Here is a 23,548-nt window from a genome sequence, read left to right as displayed (position 1 = left end):
AGCATCTGTCTGAAACTGATTAGGTCCTGAGGTTTTCAAATTCAATATTCAGCATAAATAGAACATTTCTTTGTCCATAAGAAATAATTAAGAACGTCAGAGCTAATGAAACGTTCCTGAGCCTGTCCCTCTTTTCTGATGACATGATATTTGGACATAATCTCTTCTGGTCTTGGGCCTTACCATATATGAGATTGAGGCAGAATAAATCACATACAATTAATCTAGGTGACATTGCTTTAGGATTTTACATCAGCAAGTCCTTCGTTTGCTAGTACTCAAACAATGGAAGTTTTATATGTTATTAAATGCTTTATTTCTTCTTCCTCACTCCCAACTATCCTGAATCCAGGAAAATAGACCCATGGTCATTCTGTGAAGACAAAGGAACATTGAATAGTTAAGCAGAATTGTCCACTGTGTATTCATTCTTGCAATGGATCGCTGGAGGGTGAATTAGCATATTTAGTTTGAAATCATGTAAAATAGATTTTAGCAGTTGCAGTTTGTGCAGTAACCATAACACTTCATGAAAGATCTGACTCAAGATAACACAAGGCTCTGAATAATGAGAAGGGGGATATTCTATAAATACTCCACATGGACTAGGTACCTCCACTGGTAAGATGGATTTGATAATTTCTAAAATACACTTTACCTGTATAAACGCAGTATCACTGTAATCCTGGTGACTGCATTTGCTTTCTTAGAACCAAATTCTCTTTCTTCCAATGATAGACCTAAAATAAAACATGCAGAAGTCATTGAATTGTTTCTGTAGTATTTTCATGCTGGAAGGGACCTCCAGAGATCACCTAGTTCGTCCCGATCTCCAGCCAGGTCTTTCCTTAATACTGAATATAGCTATATAGTGATCTACATTAAGAAAGCTTTTAAAGATCCCCAGGGTTAGTAAAAAAAAAATAGCTAGTATTGGCCTGATTCATAGAACAGCATTATACGTATGTCAAAGTAGCCACTTTCATCAAGTAAGACATCCATCAGGGATAAGTGCTAATAGTAGCTTCAAAAGGAAAAGCTTTATTTTTCTTAGAGAAAAGGGTGGTAGATTAAGGAAATGACCAAGCTGTGTTGATATTTTTTTATTTAGGTGTATATTTGAATTCTTATCAAAAGGGAAACATTGTCTTGTCAAAGACCACTGCAGGAGAAACCCAGAGGTAGCTTTAAGCAAGCAGATTACAACTTTTAAGTCCTTTCAGACAGCTACAGAGCTCAGAGGGGGAGCTGTTGTTTCAAACAAGATCTGATTAGCATCAAGTTAGTGAAGGGCAGATGTCTAAACACAAGAATGATATTGACAGACCTGCTTTTTAAGTGATATCTTTCCCCCCTAATCAACTGAGTTTGTTAGGGCTGATAATTTTATTTCTTCAACTCCATTAAACTGTGAGCTCAAAGGACAGGAATTTTATTATAATTTCAGTCTTCTAAGATAATCACATTACTGTTTTATAAGGAAACTAATCCTCCACAATCATTAGACCTCTGAATTATGGGATTTGAGGCACTACCCTAGTATCTCGAAATCCTAGCTGAAAGGAGAGCTGAGGTTCTTGTCTGGATTATTTGGGCCATTAAGCTTTTCAGTTGAACTATGCAGGGAATTTAAAGATCTAGCTATAGCTATCTATATAGTAAGGAAAATTACGTACCCTGACAATTGTCCCAAATATCCACTTGATTTTGTTATAACATTGCAGTGTTTCAAATATTTCTGTAAGATTACATAAAAGCTTGGTCAACCGCGAGTGCCTTAAGGGCTGGGCACTAGGGGAATGGATGGAAATAAGTTTAGAGAAGAGGATTTTACCACATACCTTCATGCCAACTTTCAGATTGTGTGCTTGTACTTCCTCCTACAAATTCATTTGAAATTGTTTCATTTCAAAAACGAAAGGCATCTCTGTGCTATCTCTTGTAAGGCCGGATAGATGCTCAATCTGGGTTACAGGAAGTGGAAAGCTCTTGACTACTGGCCTCTCCCAGCTTGCTTTATAATACTTGACTTTGGAAATGGGAATTCATTCAGCCATTGAGAACCTTTGATGTGCAGCTGCCTTTCTCAGAGAACATTAACCAACTAAAAAAGTCTTCAGGCCACCCTTCCTCCTCCTTTTGTGAGACCAGAAGACATAAGGACACGGAGATCTCTCAGCAGTGTCTCCTTGGCTTTACAACATGCCCACAGTGGGCACCAAATCTTTGAGTTACACATTCGCCATAAAATATGACATTTCCGGTCAGGAAGTACTTCCTAGGTTATTTGGATATTTGGCAGAGTAGTTTCTTTCTCCCTTAAAAACTGCTTAGATAACTGTCCCTAACTTGCTGTTTGTTATTTTTTAAGGATATCAACCTAAACAAATTCTCATAGCAGAATCACGAAGTTCCAAAAAGACACCGAGTCAACATGAAAGAAAGATAATCAAAATGAAAGGTGAGGAAAAGCAGAGTGTAGTAGATTCTGTAATTTTTATTATAAAAAAAGTTCAAACCTTTTACATGCTATGACATTAAATGTCATATATGTTCATTGCAAGCAAACCTTTTTTAAAAATATACATACTGTATATATTTACATTCAAGTTTGAGTAACTGATGTCAAAGTGTAGTTCAGGTTCTACTCTTTACCCACCTTGTGGATTTGTTCAGCTACTAACTAAACAGTGATTGTATCTTCACTCAGGCACATGGAGAGGTAGAAACTGCTTCTTAAAGAAAAACAAAACTGGAGTGCAAATGTGAAGATCATCATTGAAGCAGCTTAGCTACATCAAGGAGACCCTAATAAGCTTTGGGAATCTCAAGAAGCCAAATACATACAGCCTCGTCCTTTAAATTAAAACCAGAAATACTTTGGGTAGATAGATGCTCTTTTGAGCACATCAGAGGGTTGGCAGAGCTCAGCAACTAATGCTTTGCCACTCTAAACCCAACAATTGCATGTGACTAAGGCAACATAGCAGCAGGGCTGGGCTGGCAGCTGGGCACCTTTTCCCCAATAAGACAAATAAAACACACAAGTGGCTTAAGAGACCTCAAATTAATATCTGTACACACACAGCCTGGAACTCAGAAGCCGATTAAGATACTTCCTTTCCCAGGTGAAACGTCTATTAATTTCTGTCCATGCCCACCTCCATCCCAAACTAAGCTAGTAAGTCTAGATAGGGGCGGTAGCCTATGACTTGTACAGGCCAAGGTTCTTATAGCCTGAAGGCTAAACCTCAGGAGGGCTCTTGGGCCCGAGAAGGGCTCCCAGGGCTCTTGCCGGACTTGGTGGGGCTCGTTCCTGAGATGGGAAGTTGGAGGGAAGCTACAGGTGTGGCAGAGGACAGAAGCCCTTCTCTTTCTCTTTTCTTCTGTTTCATCCTGCGGTTCTGGAACCAAATCTTGACTTGGGTGTCATTCAGCTGCAAGGAGTTGGCTATCTCGATGCGTCGGGCTCGAGTTAAGTACTTATTGAAATGAAATTCTTTCTCTAGTTCTGTCAGTTGTTTGGTGCTGAAATTCGTGCGGATTGAGCTGGAGGGACTAGCGGCTCCATATTCTGAGAGTTTGCCTGCAACGTAAAGACAGGGCGTCAGCGGGGCGAGAGGACGCGGAGACCCAACACCAGCCGAGCCGAAGGGCTACAGTTACAAAGTCACTGCGCAGCCCTCCTGGGTCCCAATGAACACAGTACTGCCAAGATAAACGCTCCACGAAGAGCCCCTTCCTGGAATGTTCTCTATGCCTGACACATTTTCCGAGCTTGTATTCGGGGAACGCTCCTTGGAATTCGCCTGCTTTAATAACGCCTCGGGACGCGTTTCCTCCATAGAACCCAACCCGCCGTCTAGAGAGACGGCTGCAAAATGCTCCCAGCACAATTTTGGAGGAGGCCCGGTCCCCAACCCCAAGGGCGTCATTGCGTGGCTCAAGTACTTACTTTTTTTAGGGGCGTTCCTCTTCACTTTCATCCACTCGAACGTGCTGAAGGCGGAGGGGAGGCCCGAGGCTGGGGAGGCGGACTTGGGGTAGGCGCCAGGGGCCGGGGACGCGGTCTGGAAGGCCCCGGAGTGGCCGTCGGCAGGGTCTTTGAGACACGCCGGGAAGGGGCCGGGCTCGCTGAAGGCCGCGTAATCTGCCTGGCCGCTGAGAAGCAAGGAGCCGCCACCCGAGAAGACGGCCGAGGTGGCGTAGTGGACGTGAGCCCCGCCGTCGTCTGCTGGCCGCCCGAGAGCGCACGGGAAGTCGTATGCAGGCCCGGGCCCTAGAAAGTCTGCGCCCCCCGCCGCAGCAGGTGCGGCGCCCGGCTCGTAGGCACTTTCCAGGGTGCAAGGCGCATACGGGGGTGCGGGGGGCTGTGCGGGGACTGTCGGAGATGAAGGTGCGCGTCGGGCGGCGGCCAGGGGCAGGCAGCTAACGAAGGCGCCGTCACCGCTGCCCAGGGGGAAGGCGGGCTGCAGGGCCACGGGCCGGGCGTCGGCGCAGCGAAACTTGGGCGCGAAGCCGAGCAGGTCGCCGCCGCCCCCGCCGCTGCCGCACGACACGTACTCCAGGTAGGAGCTCATGGTGCCGGCTCACCTACCCGAGCGCGCGGGCGAGGGCCGGGCTGCGCCGCTCTGCCTTTCCTTCCCTACCCGAGCTGCCCTAGCTGAGCCATAGCGAGCGAGCCGAGCCGGAGGTAAATAGTGGCTTAATATAGAGGCGGGGGTGGCCACGTGGCGCCGGTAGGCCAATGGGCGTCTTCCCCGCACGGCCCCGAGCTCCACGCGCCTATTCTGCTGCCAACTTTGCCGAATCTGCGGGAGGCCGCCGCCCAGAGACCCCGGCCCGGGGGAGAGCCAGCATTGCCTAGGGGCAGCCTGGGGAAGGGCGGGGTAAGAACGCGGGCCGCCAGCCTGGAGCGCCTGCTCCCCAGACAGGTATTGGGCGAGGTGGGGGGAGAAAGGCAAAACTGGTCGCTCGGGTCAGGGCGAGAGGATGGAGTGGGCAAGCGCTTGTTCTGGATCCGGGGTGACTAGTCCCTCAGGTGCGGGTTGTGGGCGTCGCGGTGTGGAAGGGGTTAAAAAGCGAGCGCGGAGCTTGGCGGTCGGGACTTCTCCCAGCCTTTCCCCTGGGAAGGTAGTTATTCCTTTTTTCTCTGGGTGCTATGCGCTTTTGGTTTTCTTGGTACTGGTGTTATTTCTCTCCTAAACCTGAAGCTGAGGTTGACTTCCCACCTCCCCTCCGATCTGTGGTACTAAATGTTATGTTGTAGGTGCTGAGTATCTGGGGCGCGAAAATTTTTCGGTTTTAGATTAGATTCTCACTTTACTTCTCAGCATCCTCTTCGGCTTCTTCCACTGCTTCCGTCTGTGGCGGCAGAAGTGCGAATGTTGGAGTGCCAGGTTGTGATTTGAAAAGAAGATGAAGTTTCTGCCGTGTTCGGAAGTTTAGCTGATTTTGCCCTCTGATTAGGTTGTCAAAATAAAGAATCTGCCCTTGTGACGGAGCGCTCGCTGGTTGCCCTCCGATCTAGGACGCTGGCAGGTACAGCGATGCTGGGCACGCTTGCTCCCAGGCGTTTGGCTCCAGGGCGCGAAAGCTTCCCAGGGGTGGGTCAGATCTGAGAGGTTTGGACAGGCTTGTACCTCGAAGCAATTAAAGCTTCTGTTCCATGAGATAAGTGCTGCGTCGTCTCTTGCGAGTGAAATCTGAGGGCTCACAATGTTAATGGGCTCAAGTCTTTCCCTTGATAATATGGTTTTGTTTACTGAGTGTAGAGAGACGGGAAATAAAAGTGCAGTTGGCACAGGAAATGAAGAGTAGAAGGGTTACAAAGACAAGCTTACACTGACACACTTTCCAACTTCCTTGAACATTTCTTTTAATGTTTCCCTCTTTGGGGCTGTAGGAAAATAACAAACACATAAATGTTATTTACACACAGTAATAACGAAGGAGGATGGTTTCTTAAAACTCTGCGTGAATAAAGAGTCTACTCTTGGCTTTTCAAGTGCCCTTGAGAACTTGATCTATTACAGCCTCTGAGTTATGGTGACCGAGGTTTTATTATTGTTTTACTGATCCAGTTGTCATGAAAGAGCGATTGGGCTCTTGCCTAAAATTCCATTCTGAGGAAGTCTGGAAAATAGGAGCCATCACAGTCCAGGGAGCCAGTTCCTTACAGGGATATGAACTTGTGAATAAACAAAACCACACCAAAAGTGTTACTGCTGGTGAGACCAAAGTTGAGCCATGATGGGTGGGGGAGGGTTGAGCCAGGATGGGGAGAGGGTAGGTAGAGGGTAGACAGCTAGGAACAAAGCTAAAGGGGTCTGGGTTTCCTGCACTGCTGGAATTCTTGGAGAATCCTATGCTGAAAATAGCCCTTCAAACTTGATGTTGCTACTTCAGTTTTCTCCTGTAGCCAATCAGTTGACAAAGATCCTAAATAGTTTTTTAAAAGAGAAAAATAAAGGCTCTTTTCTAACATCCTGGTCAGGAAATAATAGAGCTCTTCAGAACTAGCTCAGGCTTCATATGTAGATGCATTTCTTCATTGTCCTCACTCTGCACTCTTAATGCAAAAGTATCAGCAAGTCAGATTCTGCTAAGTTTACAGTGTCCCCACAGCCACCCCTGGCTAGACTTTAAGAGCCAGTTTTTACCAGCATAATGACCCAGCTCTTACACTCCTATCTCAAAAGTATGAGGCCCTCTCTCAAAAGGTACTCATTTAATCACAACTTCTAGGCCCAGAGGCCCCAGGGGGTCATGAAGGAAGAGTAGCCTTGTAAACCCCTCTGAAGAAGATGTCCAGCTGGCTGCAACCCAGGATATAGGACAGAAACCCAGCCTGACTGTCCGGAAAGTCTGACCAAAACCTATCAAATTAGGGGCCTTTTCTCTAAGGTTTCATGTAAAAACAAGGCAGCCTAGGTACCTTGGCAACCTTCATTGCAACAAGGACCAAGTTTTTGTTGCCAAACATTTGGGACAAAAGTTGGGTCCTTGCTATCACAAGTAAGCATTGATTTTTATGTACTCGTGAGCTATCTATCTACACTATGTTCCTGAAGCAAAATTTTGGATGAGCTTTTGCTGAGGGAAGAAACTATCCTAAAAGAGAATTTTTTAAAGACATTTTTTAAATTGTATTGTTTTGTTTTCAAAACTGTGGGTAAGGTGTTCACTATTTGTTCAGACCCAATAGCAGTTCCCTGCTAATTGCATACAAAAAGCTACATTCGGTCTCTCTACCTCCTTTGACTCTCCCAGTCTTTGGCATATCCTACACCTTGGGGCTCTCAGAGTTGTCATCTCCACTCCTGGACTCTTTCTTGGCTTGCTCAGGTTAGCAGTCAAGACTCTGGTCATCTCAGACTCAGATTCAACAGTTGTTTGCCAAGGACCTACTATGTTAGAATATTTTATTAGGGGATGGTTACCCTGGGGGAAAAGATATTCACAAACCAAAGGAACAACGAATTCATTTCTGGCACAGGTCTTAGCTGTACTATAAATCTACTCTAGAAGAATTTTAATAAATCTACTCCAGAAGTATTGTAATTTCCTAAGGAAAAATCAGACGATATTATTGGGGGAAGTGCGTGTAGAAAGATGTGAATATAGGATATTTTGAGTAACTTTCAAGTTTGTTTCCTACATGTTCACAGGGCGTGGGAGAAATGTCTTACTGATTTTATTGCTTGTTCAAGTCATGAATTCCCGAGGGTCACTTGCCCTGCTATGTCCTGGTGCTATGAGTTCTCAGCAGGAGGTGACAGCAGTGGGGCCTGATTGCCAGGTTGTGTTTGATGTAGGAATGCTTTGAAATCTCTCCCGTCCTGCTCACCAAAGCAGCCACCCCCTGCACACCCCATGACTATGTTTCTCTCCTATTTGCAAGACAAGCTTCTTTTCTGCAGACAGAAGTGATGGAGGGTGGCAGTCTGGTCTTCTGTGTGTTTACAGTTGTTCCTAAGAAGTGTCTTGGAATCCCTCTCCACAGGCCTGCCATGTTACCCCTTGGAAACACTTGAGTACATGCAAACTCTTGGCTCCACAGCCCCAAAGCATAGAAAGGCTCTTGCTTGTTTGGGGTAAAAGGAGGTGGGGGTGTCTTTTCTCTTAAGCAAGATTTGCAGTTCTCTGCAGCATCCTTTAGTCATCCCAGGGTGGAGATGGAGATGAAAGTGATCCTAAGGACAGTAATTCTAAACCTATGGGAAGTCTGATAACATGACCCTCTCTGAGAAAAACAGTTTAGAGTGTTGTGCCTTTTCCTGAGACCTTTGTGAATGAAAGGCTCATGGGTCAAGCTTGTGTCTGTCACACAGCAGGCAGTCAGTAAACGTTTGTTGCACAGAAATAAAGAATGGACAGAATGGTGTATCTTCACCATGACTCATATTGGGTAAAGGATATCCTTAGATTATTCACTCCCCAAACCCCTTCATGTGGGTAGGAAGCACCCTAGGAGCTTATTTAAAAGTGTAGGGATTTTAATCCAATAGGTCAGACTCAGGAGTCTTTATTTTTAATAAGCATCTTGGGTGATTCTAAAGCAAGGTTCTTAGGAACCACACTTTGAGTATTTCTGCTTTAGGAGCTAGGTTAGGGGGAATCCGTGTGGGAAAAGACAGGTGATTGGGGCGGTGGGGGCTGAAACCACCATGATGAGAGCTCATGGCTAGCTGGAACATGAGTATAGCTGAAGAGTATCCAGAAGCCTATTGAGTAGTAGAGACAGAGAGGTCAATTTCAAGGTCAAACTTAAGTCTAGTTGGGTTGAAGTTCTAGAAAACATCCTTAAGAAGTAACCAGGAGTTACCCAAGTTTTGCTGACAAAATAGTGTTTTGTAGACTGGGCTCACTTCTGCTTTCCTTGCCACCTCCTTAACTTATCTTTGATGATGCCAGTGGGGTAGGAAGTGAAAGGGATTTGTCTCTCGCAGTCTCTTCAGAGAAAATTTAGAGTGGTCCTGAGTCAATGGGAAGAGGAAAGGAGTGGGAACAGGGATCTCAAGAGGAAGGAGCCAACCCTCATTTCTTTCTACCTCCCCCAAATCGTCTGAAATGAGCATTTCAGTCTCAGGGATCCAGAGAGGGTGAAATGTCCCTTGGCTTAGGCTGTAACTCTTTCCCTGGCTAAAGGCTGACTTTTCACAGCCTAAGATGTTGATGCTAGAAGGCTCCTTAGAGGTAAGTGACATCAAATCCCTCATTTTAGAGAGAAGTCACTTTACTCAGAGGTCGAAAGGCAAAGCCATCCTACAAAAATGAGGGAACCAACTTGGGTCTCTGACTCACCAGTCTGTTGCCTTTCCACAGTCTGCAAAAATCAGGGAGTAAGGCAGCCCCTCCTCTGCAATGTGGCAGCCTCAATGCTGAGCAAGCAGAGCAGTGATCAAGGAGGCACCCTCATTTCTGGAAGACCATATAGCCAGCGTGGCTAACTGAGAAGCTTACTGCCCTCCTTTTGCTAAACTTGTGCCCCAGACTTCTGAGAACCCACCTTGAGCTACTCCTGCAAGACAGGGCAGTGATGGACCTGGGTCGCCACCCCCACCACCACACGAGAGTAAAGGATCCCCTCATTTCCTACTGAGCTTGATCAGCATCAGGGCTCTAGGGGTTAGGGAGTGGGGGGACAAAACAAAAAGTGTCCCGAGGTTAATATAGCTGGATAGAGCAAACACAAATAAGGACATGTGTGAAGACACAAGAGACACCCAGGTCAGCTACACTTGTACTGATCTTTTTCTTTCTCCTTTATTTTTTAAATAGATGATAAATTTAAATGTACATGGTTCAAGTTTCAAAGGGTATCAGTGAGAGTCTTTGTCCAATCTGTTCCCCAGCCACCTTGTTCCCCTTCATATAGGCAGCCAATTTTATGAGTTTCTTATATATCTTTCCAGAGATACTTTATACACATACACACACCTCCACATTTTTTACACAAACAATAGCATATCAGATAGACTCTTTTGCACCATGCTTTTCTCCCTATTGTATCTTGAAGATCATTTCATATAAATGCATACAGGACTCCCTGGTTTATTTTTATAACTTCTTGCTGTTCTACTGTATGCACTTACCACAACTTATTGACCCAGTCCCTTATTAATGGGCCTTTAGCTTATTTTCAGTCTTTTGCTATTACATACACATGTACACGTTTCTACCTATTAGAAAAATTCCTAGACATAGAAATTAGTGAAAAGTATGTGCGCTGGCAGTTTTGATACATATTGCCAAATTGTTCTCCATGGAAGTGAATCAATTTATACTTCTGCCAGCAACAAATGAGAATTCCTGTTTCGTCACACCTTTGCCAAGTCAGGGGAATTAGAGTTTTTTATTTTTGCCAATCTGATAACCTGTTACTTACCCTTAGAGGATCTCCAGAAATGTCATTTTCTCCCTTATCTAATGTGATCTTTCCATAATTCTATGTTACAGATGGTAATACTGACACAGAAAAGATAAGCAACTTGTAGTCACACGCATTGTAAATGGCCAAGGTCAGAGGCTCAACACTTTTTCCTATACTATGCCACAGGGAAGCTTAAGGAGGTTCAAAGAGAGTGTGTGGCTCCAAGCATTTCCCAAAAGATACATGATATAAAAACGCACAGAAGCTTTCTGACATCTGCTAAGAGGTCTCCTATTTAGTGGTCTCATACCAAGACTATCTTTCTGCATGTGTCCCCTGGAGACTACCCTCCAGAAGCAGAGGGGCTCTGATTAGCAATCTGATCTGACCTAGTCTTAAGCATTAGCTTGGATTCAATATCTGGGAAGCAACAGGGTGTTGTTTTTAATTTTCCTGAGGCTTATTTCTCACTGACCACCAAGGACCTAAGTATTGATCATCATAGTGTGCGCAAAAGGATGTTTTTCCTAGGTTTGAGCTTTGTATAGGACACTCACTTGGACCTGGTGACTATAGTACCTAACACAAGACACATACACACACACACACACACACACACACACACACACACACACACACACACACTGCTCTAATGATAAACTTATGAGATAGATATCTTTACTGACTGTTTCATTGATGATGAAATTGAAGCCAGAAAGATTAAGTGAATTGCTTAGGATCACACAATGTATCAGTTAGCAAAGTGGAAAACACAATTGTAGACCTAACATTGAACTCATTAGTTTCCCCTGCAAAGTCTTCTATTCCCCCTCCTCTATTCATTTTGGTGAAAGACCTGACCACCCACTCAGGCCCTCAAAACAGAAACCTAGGGATTAACATCCACAACTCCTCTTTCACTCATCTAATTGATCACCAAGCCCTGTGAATTCTTCCTCCTAAATGTCTCTCCTCTTCATCCATATTATGCTAGTTCCTCTCTAGGCTGGATTATTGCAGCAGCCTCCTTCTTCTTGCCTCCTAGCTCTCCTTTCTCCAATCAGACACAGTAGCCTCAAGAGTTAGCTTTCCAAACAGATAACCTCACATCCCAGCTTATAACCTTCAGTGGCTCCCCATTACCTACAGACTTAGTCCAGACTCCTTTCTATGGTCCTTCTACCACCTATTTTCCAGCCAGATGCTCCACTTCAAACTATTCTCCTTGTTCCAGGTCCAGACCTTGCTCTTTCTTCCCTCCCTGCTTTTGTATGTGCTGCTTTCTCCACCTGGTTCAGCCCTCCTTCCTGGACCTAAAAAAACTCTTATCCTTAAGGACCCAAATTCAACCTCCTCTGAGAAGCCTTTTTCGACACTACTGTCAAAAAAGGTACTGTTAGTGTCACCAGCTCTTTATTCCAGGAACATTTTGGCCACACCTCTGTTGCAGCGTCTGTCACACGGTTTTAAGATTCTTTTTCTCCCCCAGTAGCTGGAGGGGAACACACCATTAGTGACTCGTTTTTTGTACGCCAAGGCCAAGCATAGTGCATCTAGCAGCTGTTCAGTAGGTATTGGTGGAAAGACAAGGAAAGAGAGAGACAGATTCTGAACCAAGGACAACAGGACAAGTATCTTAATTGCTCAGAGAGTTCAGGACACTGTGCAAGGCTTAATGCTTATATATATATATATATATATATGAAGCAAACTGACAGTAGAACATTTCTCCAAAGCGAGTAAATTTCCATCAAGAGGATTATGAGAGAGAAGAGGACTGAGGAAGCGGGGAGAAAGCTGGGACTTTCTGTCCTTTAGAGACTCTTTCCTATGAGCTGAGGCAACGTATTTAACTAACTTCAGAAAATTTTCACCTGGTAGCACTCAGAAAAAAAAAAAAAAAGGTAAAAGGAGGCAGCCTGGAACTTCCTTAGAATTTACCAAGAGGACAGTAGGTACCACTCAAGAGGGAGTAGATGAAGGCTTCCCCACAAGCTCACCCAGGCCCTCCTGCTGGAAACAGCTCTAATGCTAATGACTGCCCCCCACCCTCCAAACTTGCAGTCTATCCCTTTATGGTGTTTTTAAAATGAACCCAAAAGAATTGAAGTAAAAACAGTAAATACAGCATAGTGACTATAATAATACTGTATTTCATATTTGAAAGTTGCTAAGAAAATAAATCTTAAAAGTTCTCATCACAAGAAAAAAATTGTAACTATGTATGGTGATGGATGTTAACTAGACTTATTGTGGTGATCTGTTTTGTGGTGTATATAAATTGTCAAATCATTTTGTTATACTGAAAGTGATACAATGTTATATATAAATTATACCTCAATTAAAATTTTTTTTCTAAATACTCTTGTCCTGCCATCACATCAAAAAGAGGAGAGTCATGTCATTGTAGTTGGTGTTTTAAGTATGTATTGTTATTTTAAATGGAATTCAAGTCTAGTTCCAAGTTCAATAGTGGTCTTATGCTGCTTCCTCCCACACAAATACTCCTGCAGATAAATAGGAGAACTAAACTAGTTCTGCGGCTCCCCTGAATTCTAGTCCCTGGGGACATCTTTTTTAAACTCTTAAATAAAACAGTGTCTGCAAGACCCTTCTGACCTATTGGGATTTTTCTTGCCCTGTCTTCAGAGATGAATTTGGCCCTGGGTGGGGGGGGGGAGTTGAACAGCATTTAAGGGTGTCCTTTGGGCAAGCAGGAGGTGTGGGGGTTGGGGGGGTGCAGAATCACTTAGGGTCAAGGGCCTGGGTTGGGGCCAGCATGTCAGGTGGGCACTGGGCACCCTGAGTGGTCCCAGGACTAGACTGGCGCAAAGCAGTGCTGGCCATGGTGTGAGGAGGTGACAGGCCTGTATTTCTTTCCGGCCTGGCACAGCGGCGTGCTGGCCGGGCTGCGAGCTAACAGTGAGCCAGTGCAGAGTGGCGGGTCGTGCCCTGGGTTGGTGCTCACCCTGCATGCCTGCTTCTCCTCCGCCTGCGGTTTCTGGTCGGTTCCCAGCTGGCCCAGACTTGCTCTGAAGGAGGAGCAACCGCTGTCGAGCGAAAAGTGCACACCGGGTGATTGATGAACTCTTAATAGGACTAACCTCTCCCGCTCCCCACCCTAGACACACGCAGAGAAATCATTCACCCATTCTCCTCCCCAGACCTTCTTGCTGGCGAGAGGGGATGTGGCCACCAGTGGGTTGGGTGATTAACTCCCCGTTTGTCCGAAGTGTTCCAGGTGGTTTCACGAACACCCACCCACCCCCAACCTCAGCCTGGCTTTGCCGACTGCGCCCTGCCGCGGGGCTGGCTGGGAGAGCTCCAGCAAGCGCGTGTCACATGGTGGCAAGGCCTGAGCTGGCCTTTGTGCTGTGTGCTACTGCCCAACCGCTGGCTATTGTTCCCTGCAGGGGAGGGAGGTGCTTCGACTCGGGGTCCCACCAGCCCCCTCCCCAGAGTGTCCCTGGTCAGAGAACGGGTGGGGGCTTCCTTTGTGTGTTCTCTGCCTGTGGGGCCAAGATGGCTTCTTGCTGCCCCAAGGGGCAACAGATGGGGTGGGAGGGGGGGCAGGAAGGTTGGTGCCAGCTCTGCCACTTCCTTAAGGTCAGCTCATTGGACCCAGTTTCCCTGCTTGGCCCTTGCCGAGGAGGTGAGGAGTGATGTGGTATTTGTAGGGCACCACTTTGAACAAACAGACCTCAAAAGGCCTTCTCCCTGTCTCCTTATAAGTCAGGATGCTCTTCCTTCTTTCAAAAAGGCCCTGGCCCAACAAGTCCTCTTGACCTGGTTTGAGGCCTGCTCCCCCAGCAAAAACATTTCATTTGTACCAAGGTTCTCCGTGAATCCAGATTTAAATTAAGATCTCCTCCTTGGGCTCTTACTAATGTTAAAACACTATTTTCATGATTTTCCAGATATTATTTTTTCCATAAAAGTGATCCAAACTACCTATAGGGATCAGCCAATACATTTTGCCGTAAGATCTAGGACAAGAAGACTTACGCAATATCTCGTGGGGACCCTTCACCTGTTTCTGCTACTACAAATGACTGGACATCCATTGACCCTGGCTCTTCGTTCATGTGTGGAAACCTGGCCTGAAAGTAGGTCTTTGGACTGTCTTTGTACTTTTCCAACTTGCCAAGGTGGGTATGAGATTTGAGGGAAATGTTTAAGCATAGGCTGTAGGCCAATTGTATAAATCCATTTGGCCCCCAAAGATGAGGGCATTTGTAGCTGGACTAGAAGACAAGGGAACAATGAGAACTAAGATTTCGTTCTGTGATGATCCTTCCCACTACCAGGCAGCGCCACCAAGGCAGGAAGTGCATTTGATTCCTCTACCCAATCTTTTCTCTCTCCTTCCAGGCCTTTTACAAGAGATCTAAATGACCCAGTCCTCAAAGGTGGTGAGGGCATGGCTGGTAAGTAACTCAGTCTCAGCTCCCAGTGCCTAAAGTGTCTAGGGATAGGTCTGCGCACCCAGGCGCTAGCTATACCCTCTCTGGGAAGGGGCAGTGCCCTCAAGTAATCAGGCTGTAGGCCAGTAGCGACTAGGGAGCCTTCTGCCCCTCTTTATTTTATTTAATACTCACAAACTTCTGTTCACTCTATTCTTTTCTTACAGTTTCTGAAAGAAGGACTCCCAGATGCCAAGAATTCCCAGATGAAGAGGACTTTCCTAGATCTGTTACGGGGATTAACCAATTCTTGGCTTCAGGAGGAAGTTTCCACTAATTCTCCAGATAAAGTCAAAACAGGACTGTCCCTTGAATACTGAAGGTGTAAACAAGCTTCTGGCTTCCCTAGTTCAAGCAGAGAAAAACTTTAGTCGAATGTTGGGTTCCTTCTTTGTTATTCAAACATACACCCACACACACATCCTCTTTACCCTCCCTATTGAAAAACCTCAACAGATGGAGAGCCTAGGCTCCCAAGCCTGCTGGCTGAGAAGATGCACTTCATTCAAGGGTCAGTCAGCTGGTACAGATTGGGGGAGGGAGAAGGGACGATTAGTTAGTATAGGGAATCACTATCCTTTAATACTCCTTACTACAGAAATTCAAAGAATGTGAAGGTTAGCAGCCTCTGGGGCCTGGAGAACCAATTTAGCTGATGTGTCTGTGATGGGGACTAAGCTTGGGGCTGCAGCACGGGGAAAGGACTTGTTCTATATTCTCTCCCTTGCTCTCTCATTGGAAAGCCGTACAAAGAAATGATACAAGTGAATGGTTAAGTTAATGATTCCATCTGAGGTGGATTTTTTTTTTTCTGTCAGGTCCCTGGATCAGGCTGAAAGGTACCAGTAGGAGGCAGAATATGTAGTTAATCGCCCATTCTTACCGCCTTTCCAGGGGCCAGGACTACTCTTCAGGCCTTTTCCTCTGCAACTTCCCCACCCTCTGGCTAGCTCAATTGGGTCTCCTCCTATCACTCCAGGCTGGGTCCTGAGTTTCTCCTGAGCCAGGGAAAAGTCTCCATCAGCCTAAATCTCTTTCCCACCCCCACCTCCCATTTTGCAGTGGGTGTGCCTCACCTCCACCCTACCTCAATTCACATCTGATTGTCTGGACAAAAGGACTGCCACTACGACCGCCATCCGTGAGCCCGGGCTTGCAGCCCTGACCCCTTTCTTCAGGCCTCAGGAGGATCCCCCACAACCTCCCTGATCTCTACCTCCCTGAAAGCGGTCTTTACAAGAAAAAAAGCAGAGCTGGCCAAGACCTGAGCCATTTGCTCCCCGTAGGCAAACGAGATGAACCTCCCAGAGACCAATGCTCAGAGCGACACCCGGCCCTTCCCCACCTCCAGTTGTCCGCCCAGCGTCGCCTTTGTGCGGCCTTCCCCGCCGCGGAACCTGTGGGGAAGCTGCGCACACAATGGCGCAGCGGCTCTGGTAAGACCCGGCTGCTCAGGGCGCCCTCAACCCAGCGCCAGGCGGCGAGGGCCAGCAGCCTCGAGGCCTTGGTGCGTTCCCCATTGCCCTTGCACATCCATAATGGGCTAGAGTGGAGGTTTCCCTGCCAACTTGCCCCTTCCCGCTGTAGGTCCTCGGGAGAGGAGAGGCCTGGGCCCAGGGCGCCATTGCCGGGCCCGGGCTCCCCTCCCCCACTCTCCTTTCTCTGCTTCACAGAGACCGGGGTGGGGTGGGGGGTTGACGGCAGGCGCCTCCGCCGATAGAGCAGCTATTGTGACCTTCCCTCGCAGAGCGGGAACCCAGCCGAGTGTGTACCACCAGCGGTAGCGGGGGAGGAGGCGACTAAGTGTGCAAACCTCGGGGTGCGGAGGGAGTGGCCCTGGGAAATAAAGTTTGCAACCTCGGGCAATTGGGCCCTTCTGAGGGCGTTTGGTTGTGTTTAGACTCCGGTGCTTCCTAACACTAATTGCAGGCTCAAAAGGAGCAGAATTTATGGCGAAAGCCAAGGCGGCTTGTTTATAATTTATGAAGTTCTAAATGGCTGTGTCTCAGGCCCGCTCTTGAGCTGGCCTTGCAGGAAGCGCCCTCCCCAGACTCACTGTGGCCCCCACCCGTGCCAAGAGCGACCGAGGGTGCCCATCACATGACATGTCAAGGCAGGAACGGATCTGAGCCATTCTCAGAACCTTTCTCCAAGAGGTGAGAGAAAGCCACAGATTTGTCCCAAGCGAGCTCCCCCACCCCTCTAAAGGGGGTGCCTTGGGGCGGCGGCGGCTGCCTGGAGAGGGAGCCCCTAACCCCGAACTTCTCTGGAGCCTGAGTTTGAGAGGAAGCTGATGTCAGCCGGGCTAGACACCGTTTAAATTCTAATCCATGAAACCCTAAGCCGCAGATGACACTTGGGGCCTTGCAGACACCCGCAGACTCAGCAGATCCTCCTGCGGTAACACACGGAGCTGGAAAACGCCTGGAGCCATGATGCATTATGTATTTTTATTATTACTTATGGTAGGAAGAGAAGATGAGGGGAAAACCGGGCTGAATCTAAACAGCCTGACAATTCATCTATTTAATATTTAGCCAGTTAAGAAACGTTGTTATCTCTGCAAGGCAGCAAGCTCTTCTTTGATTTCCCTAACAGTTTAAAAAATAATTTCTTACAAGACAATTAGAAATTCTGCTTGTGGATGCAAATTTCATACAAAACAAAATTAAGCCTTGAAAGTGGGTAAAATATCCCTTCCGTTGAAGTCATTTATTCTGTTGATACACTTCTACAACATGTATTCTTTAAACCTGCTCGGTAAGGTGAAATTTAGCAAAAGGATAACCCCCTCCCACCCCTAATCTAACATGCCATTTTAAAAACAGCACAAAGGAACAAGGGAACTAAATATTATTTTGAGCCATCATTATTTAGCGAAACACAAACATCCAAATAGAAACGGTTGTTGTTCCACCAGAAGATCAGAAGTTAAATTATTTCCACACAACAGGAATTTCACCTCGTGTCACCGGGGATGTAGTAGGAGTTGCATTATTTGTCAAACCAAATAGAGATGCGTGGGCAGACTTTGCCGAAATACAAAGAATTGAACCTTATTTGAAGGCGTTTTCCAAGTGCCTCCTCCCAGAGAAGCGGATGTAAATTGTCCACCCTTAGCTAAAGCCACGCTAATATTTACAAAATGGTTATAAATCCTTGGAGACATTTTTTGCCCATCTTGTACAAAGAAACAGGAATAAACAAGGTGTTTATACTTATGTTCCATTAATGAAACTTTTACTACTTTACATCATGGGGAACGCTTGTTTTCTTTAGAAATGAACCACCAACCACTATAAAAGTCATGACAGCATCTCCTAGAGAAAAAGCTTAGGTGCGCGTCTCCAAATGATCGTTTTTTTCCCTGCACCTTAGCTTTTTCATAGCTCAATTCTTCTTTTGACTTCTCTTGTGTCTTTTCTTTGATTGTCAGTTTTCTTTCAAAGTTTATTTTTTATTACTTAACGCAGAAACGTAAGCTCTGGCCTCTCCAATGTGAATGCAATCTTAGAAAGTCAATTTATGTATAGAAAGAGGGAGGTAGAAACAGCAAAGCAGGCGCAGCACAAAGCTCTACCCAAATCATCCCTCCCGGAACATTTCTAGGTTTGCATCCTCGGATTTTCCCCCCTAATGTGAAGAGCTGGGATGTAATCAAGTATCCCCAGAACCAATGTGTGTACTAGATTCCACATAAATTAAAAAATATATTTCAAAGGGTCAGCCTATTTGGGGGCCTAACACGGGGATTGTGGGAAAGATAAAGGCAGTGATCTACTTGCAAGTGTGCGTGATTAACACAGATACACTTCCGACTGAGAAATTTTTTTTATTCTAAATATTTGTTAAAATAGTACCAGACAATTTGAAGTCAATAAATTGTGTCGAGTGGGAGGGCTGTGGCTGTTGAGAAATGAGTTACGGGTGTTGTGCCCACGCCATGGGGCCGCCTGACTCTACCCATGAAGGACAATTTGCGGTCTTAATCCTTTACATCAACTACAAACACCAGCCACGGTTACAACTGTTCAAAACTACTCTCTCAACTAGTTCGGACCAAGGGGACTAAGGTGAAATGTGGCCCCCGCGGCCTGGGAGCGCGTTCCTAAGGTCGGCTGGAGAATTCTACAAGTATACACATAAATACATTAAGACGAGGATAAATAATCAGGGAAACGAAATGACTCGCTTCAAATAATAAATACAGATTGTTGAGTCCGATGCAATCCTTACGGGGACGGGAAGGAGCATATAAATTAAGGTCTCCGCAACTAGGCTACACGCAGGCCAGGCCCGGGGCTCTCCCAGCTCCGGTCCCTCTGCAGGACGCGCCGCCGGTGGATCTCAGACTTACCTTCGGGACACCATTACCAGATTTGAGTCCCTTGGTCCGCACATGACACTGTCAGGCTTACAGAGGAGAATCCTTGCGGCTGATTTATGGCAAGTCACCCCAAAGGAGTACGCGCCTGGAGGGGAGGCCCAGTGGCTGCGCCTCGGCCGCTACTGGCCCGAGACCCGGGGGGCAGCAACCCGGCCAGAGCTAGGGAGAGGATTGCCAGCTGCCCCGTGGGCCCCGCCCGCCACCCCAGCCACCAAAGCAAAAGAGGTAATTGCGCCACGAGTTCCGGCCGGTGGCAGCCGCTACAGATGCGTCAGTTTGGGGGCCTCGGGCAGGCGTCCCTGAGACGAGTGGTGGGCAGAAAGATCTGTGTAGGTGGGATGAGGGTCGCACGGTCCGTGGTGGTGGTTGCCGGGAATCTGCGCGGCGCAACTGTAGTCCACGCTGGCCGAAGACGGGTGTGAAAGGTGGCCCAGGTTGAAGACCGGCCCGGACGCGGGTGCCATGGAGTCGACGAAGTTGCCGCCCACGTACACTGGGCTGCCCTGCAGGTTGGCGCTGGCGAAGCCGCCGCCGTTGCTCGCCATGGGGTGGGGCTCGAACTCGGGCGCAGCGTAGCGCTTCTGCTGTGGCAGGCAGCTGCTGAGCGGCGCCGTGTAGGCGGCCAAGCCGTACATGTTGGGCTGAGATTTGGCGAAGGCGGGCGGCGAGGGCGCGTCATAGGCCAGGCCTGGCACCGGCGGCAGCTGGCCTGAGTAGGCCACGTGGCCGGCGGCGCCGCCGAGCGGTGGGCTGCGCTCTGGGGACTGACCCGCTGGCGAGTGCAGGATGCCCTTGGCCTTCTGGTCCTTTTTGTACTTCATGCGCCGGTTCTGGAACCAAATCTTGATCTGGCGCTCGGTGAGGTTCAGCAGGTTGGCCATCTCCACGCGGCGTGGCCGGCACAGGTAGCGGTTGAAGTGGAATTCCTTCTCCAGCTCCACCAGCTGTGCGCTCGTGTACGCGGTGCGCACCCGCTTAGACGCTGGGCCTGGCGGGCTCTTGTCCTCGCAGCTCTCTCCTGGGGGGAGAGAGAGAGAGGAGAGGAGAGAGGGGAGAGGGGAGAGGGGAGAGGGAGAGGAGAGAGAGAGAGAGAGAGAGAGAGAGAGAGAGAGAGAGAGAGAGAGAGAGAGAGAGAGAGAGAGAGAGAGAGAGAGAGAACGCTGATTGGGAGAGGTGGGGAGGACACCCAGGGCTGAAGAGGGGTGCTTCCCTGGCTCCCTCTGCTTCCTCCTTCCTCCCCCAGATTTAATCCTGGCTGGCGTGGGAGAGGCGCGTTTGAGAGATGAGACTCCAAGGGGGAACTCACCGGCCCCAGGCCTACCAGTCAGTCGCACCTGAAAACCCCATTTGCCTTCTGAGGTCCGATTTCCTCTGCCCGACCCCTCCCCTCCAGCCTAGTCCATCATCCCGTCCCAAAGGCCGTGGAGGACTTTAATGGGAGACTAGTAGCAGCTGGTAAAGCCTCCCCCCTGTCAAAGAAGGGCCAGACTTCTTTGAACACTCCTCGTAGCCTTTGCTGAGGAAGAGGGGGAGGGGCAGCCCCAGCCTGCCTTCCTCAAGGGCTGGTTCCTGGGCAAAGCACCCAGGAAGCGTAGAATGAGGGTAGAGATCTTGGCACCTCATTCCAGCCCCGCTGCACCCAAGGGCTCTGCATCCAAACGCAGGGAGGTGATAAACCATAAAAATACTGCCCCGACTTTTAGGGGCTCCAAAGCCAGGCTGGGAGCATTCTGAGTATTGCAGTGCAAGGAGCAGCAGCCTCAACACTGGTTTCTACCACCCCTGCCACCTCTCAGCAGCTTGTCCACTCCTTCACTGGGAAGACAAATGGATTTCTCCAGGGAGGGAGGGCCTGAGCCTGCAGCTGGGAAGGAGGGGCAGAAGGAGTCTGCAGGCTGGGAGATACTTTCCCCTTAGGAACAGCAGTCCCAGAGAGCAGGAGGCAACTAGAGACCTGATAACAAGTTAGCTACATCCCAGGCTTCAAACTGGCCCTGAACCTGAAAGCAAGTTCATCCACCTGAAGATAAACTGAATCAGAGAACACAAAGCCAGAAAATTTCAGGAACCGAGCAGGCCAAGAAGAGAGAGGCAGCAGGCTTCAGAGCTCCTGTACCTGACCATCTTCCACACACCCTGACAGGACATACGGAAGATCTTCTCAACTGTAGGGTCTCCCTTTCCAGGGAGGGAAACCCAAGGCTGCTCCTGTTTCAGAGCATATCCTCTTCTAGTAGGATATGTTGGAATGGGAAGAATTGGGCTGGAATGAGCCAAGTAGAATCCCATGGTTATGCCTTAGAGGCCCTGGTTGGATTCCAGTGCACCATTTTGTAGTTTTATGATCTTGGGCAAGTCACTTATCATCTCTAACAGTTTCCTTATCTGTAAAATGGGGATAGTATCATACGAGGTCTGACAATTAAGTTAGCAAACTTATCCTAGAAAAAGTGCTACACACCTCATTGCTGAATATCACTACAGTCACCTTCGAAGTACTCCCCTTGGGAAGCTATGCACTGATGCCAGTGCCTAGTCCACCCTTCAAAGCAATTTTGAAATTCTTTTTCTGAAATGGCCATCAGAGCTGTCGTCGTATTATTCTTGATATACTGAATGTCATCAAAATGTCTTCCTTTCAATATTTCCTTTATCTTCGGGTAAAGAAAGAAATCATTGGGGGCCAGATCAGGTGAGTAGGGAGAGTGTTCCAATACAGTTATTTGTTTACTGGCTAAAAACTCCCTCACAGACAGTGCTGTGTGAGCTGGTGCATTGTCGTGATGCAAGAGCCATGAATTGTTGGTGAAAAGTTCAGGTCATCTAACTTTTTCACGCAGCCTTTTCAGCACTTCCAAATAGTAAACTTGGTTAACTGTTTGTCCAGTTGGTACAAATTCATAATGAATAATCCCTCTGATATAAAAACAGGTTAGCAACATCATTGCAACAAAGTTTGCGAACCTAATTGTCAGACCTCATATACCTACCTCAAAGGGTTCTTTGGAAAATTAAATGCTTGTAAAGCACTTAGCATGGTTCTTAACATAGATGCCATAGACTTTAGTGCTTATTAATTTAAGGGCGTGGGGTTCATGTGATATGGACCACATAACCCCCTGGTCTTGGGGATCATACCTGTCTTCAAGTTTTGAAGAGCTATTTGATGGTAGAAGAAGCTGAGTTATGACCAGCAGCCCAGGAAAGCAGATATTAGGTCAGTATGAGGAAAAACTATCTATTTATAACCATGAGACTTGATCAGCAATGGCACCAACAGCCTGGAATGGAAGTGAGTCCCCTGTCACTGTAAGGGTATGACCTCCAATCAAGAACTCTAAAAAGAAGGGATGTTTCTGCATCAGTAGTTTAGACATATGGCCTCCAAGGTTGCACTTCCAGGCCTGAGTCCCTTGGTTGCTAGGTGAGCTAGCCTCTTGGTGTCAGTTTGAATGGGCCTTAGCCTAGGGGTGAGCCCCCTCAGAAAGCTACCTGCAGTGGCACAGCTGTTCTTCTGTTTGGAGTTCTGTCGGGACTCTTTCATCCAAGGGAATATCTGCTTGCTGATGGTGGCTGAGGAGCCAGAAGCATTGGGCCCACCCTTGGCCTTCTTAGTAGGTACTCCACCTCCAGGGTTGGTGGGTGAGGATGGAGCCAAGGTCGGTGGTGGAGGAGGGGGCTGTGGTGGCTGCTGCTCTGAGTTGAGACCAGGAGGTTGGCTGCCACCACCCCCACCCTGGCTGCTCCCAGTGCCAGGCCGCATGCAGCTGCCATTGAGTTCAGCCCCCTTGTGGGCTGGCGCTCGCAGAGGTGCAGAGCTCTGGATGGAGCAGGCAGAACCTGGGTAATCAGTGTCCAGAGAGTTGGCAGCAGCAGCGGGTGGATAAGGCTGATGCGGGGCACTGTAGCCATAAGTGTCAGTGGCTTTGCTATAGCCATAGCCTCCAAATAGTCCTGGGTTTTCATAGTAAGCAGCTTTCTGCATCGTGCACTCAGGAAGCTCCAGGGCCTGCTGACCCTGCTCAAATAACATTGACCACCACTGTCTCCTTCACCGCCACCTCCAATGTCTGCCAAATCCTGAGACAGCTGGGGCAGCCCCAGGCTCCAGGTGACCTGTGGAGAAGAAAAGTGAGAGGTCCCAGTAGAATCATCATTGGCAAAACCAATCAATATATAAGGACTAGCTCAGGCTCTCTGCTTCTCACCCACTTCATGGTGGGAAATCAGGGATTTTAAAAGGTTCAACTTAATTGAACCCTTGGAAAAGTCAGAAGGAATTTCTCATAAACATAAGAAAAGACCTTTCCTTCTCTTTAGCTT

At 47.7% G+C, this 23,548-nt stretch overlaps 2 protein-coding genes and 1 long non-coding RNA gene across 3 annotated transcripts; 1 reads left to right on the top strand and 2 right to left on the bottom strand.

The window, feature by feature from the left end:
* Positions 1-2,460: 2,460 nt before the first annotated feature.
* HOXD1 (homeobox D1) lies at positions 2,461-4,697 on the bottom strand. The gene is made up of 2 exons (XM_019739280.2): positions 3,956-4,697; positions 2,461-3,586 (listed from the first exon to the last, which is right to left on the bottom strand). The coding sequence occupies exons 1-2, from the start codon at positions 4,578-4,580 to the stop codon at positions 3,252-3,254; spliced, it is 960 nt and encodes a 319-aa protein (XP_019594839.2). The 5' UTR covers positions 4,581-4,697; the 3' UTR covers positions 2,461-3,251.
* Positions 4,698-4,784: 87 nt separating this feature from the next.
* On the top strand, positions 4,785-17,219 carry LOC109451232 (uncharacterized). The gene is made up of 4 exons (XR_002137950.2): positions 4,785-4,934; positions 14,293-14,481; positions 14,747-14,802; positions 15,006-17,219. It is a non-coding gene; the product is annotated as an uncharacterized LOC109451232 (long non-coding RNA).
* A 108-nt stretch (positions 17,220-17,327) lies between these two features.
* Positions 17,328-23,304, bottom strand: HOXD3 (homeobox D3). Its single transcript, XM_074338333.1, has 2 exons — positions 22,718-23,304; positions 17,328-20,243 (listed from the first exon to the last, which is right to left on the bottom strand). The coding sequence occupies exons 1-2, from the start codon at positions 23,256-23,258 to the stop codon at positions 19,486-19,488; spliced, it is 1,299 nt and encodes a 432-aa protein (XP_074194434.1). The 5' UTR covers positions 23,259-23,304; the 3' UTR covers positions 17,328-19,485.
* Positions 23,305-23,548: the final 244 nt, after the last annotated feature.

This window comes from Rhinolophus sinicus, linkage group LG01, assembly GCF_036562045.2.
Source record: "Rhinolophus sinicus isolate RSC01 linkage group LG01, ASM3656204v1, whole genome shotgun sequence".
In the NCBI taxonomy this organism is placed as follows: domain Eukaryota; kingdom Metazoa; phylum Chordata; class Mammalia; order Chiroptera; family Rhinolophidae; genus Rhinolophus; species Rhinolophus sinicus.
This window is presented reverse-complemented; position numbering and strand designations above follow the sequence as displayed.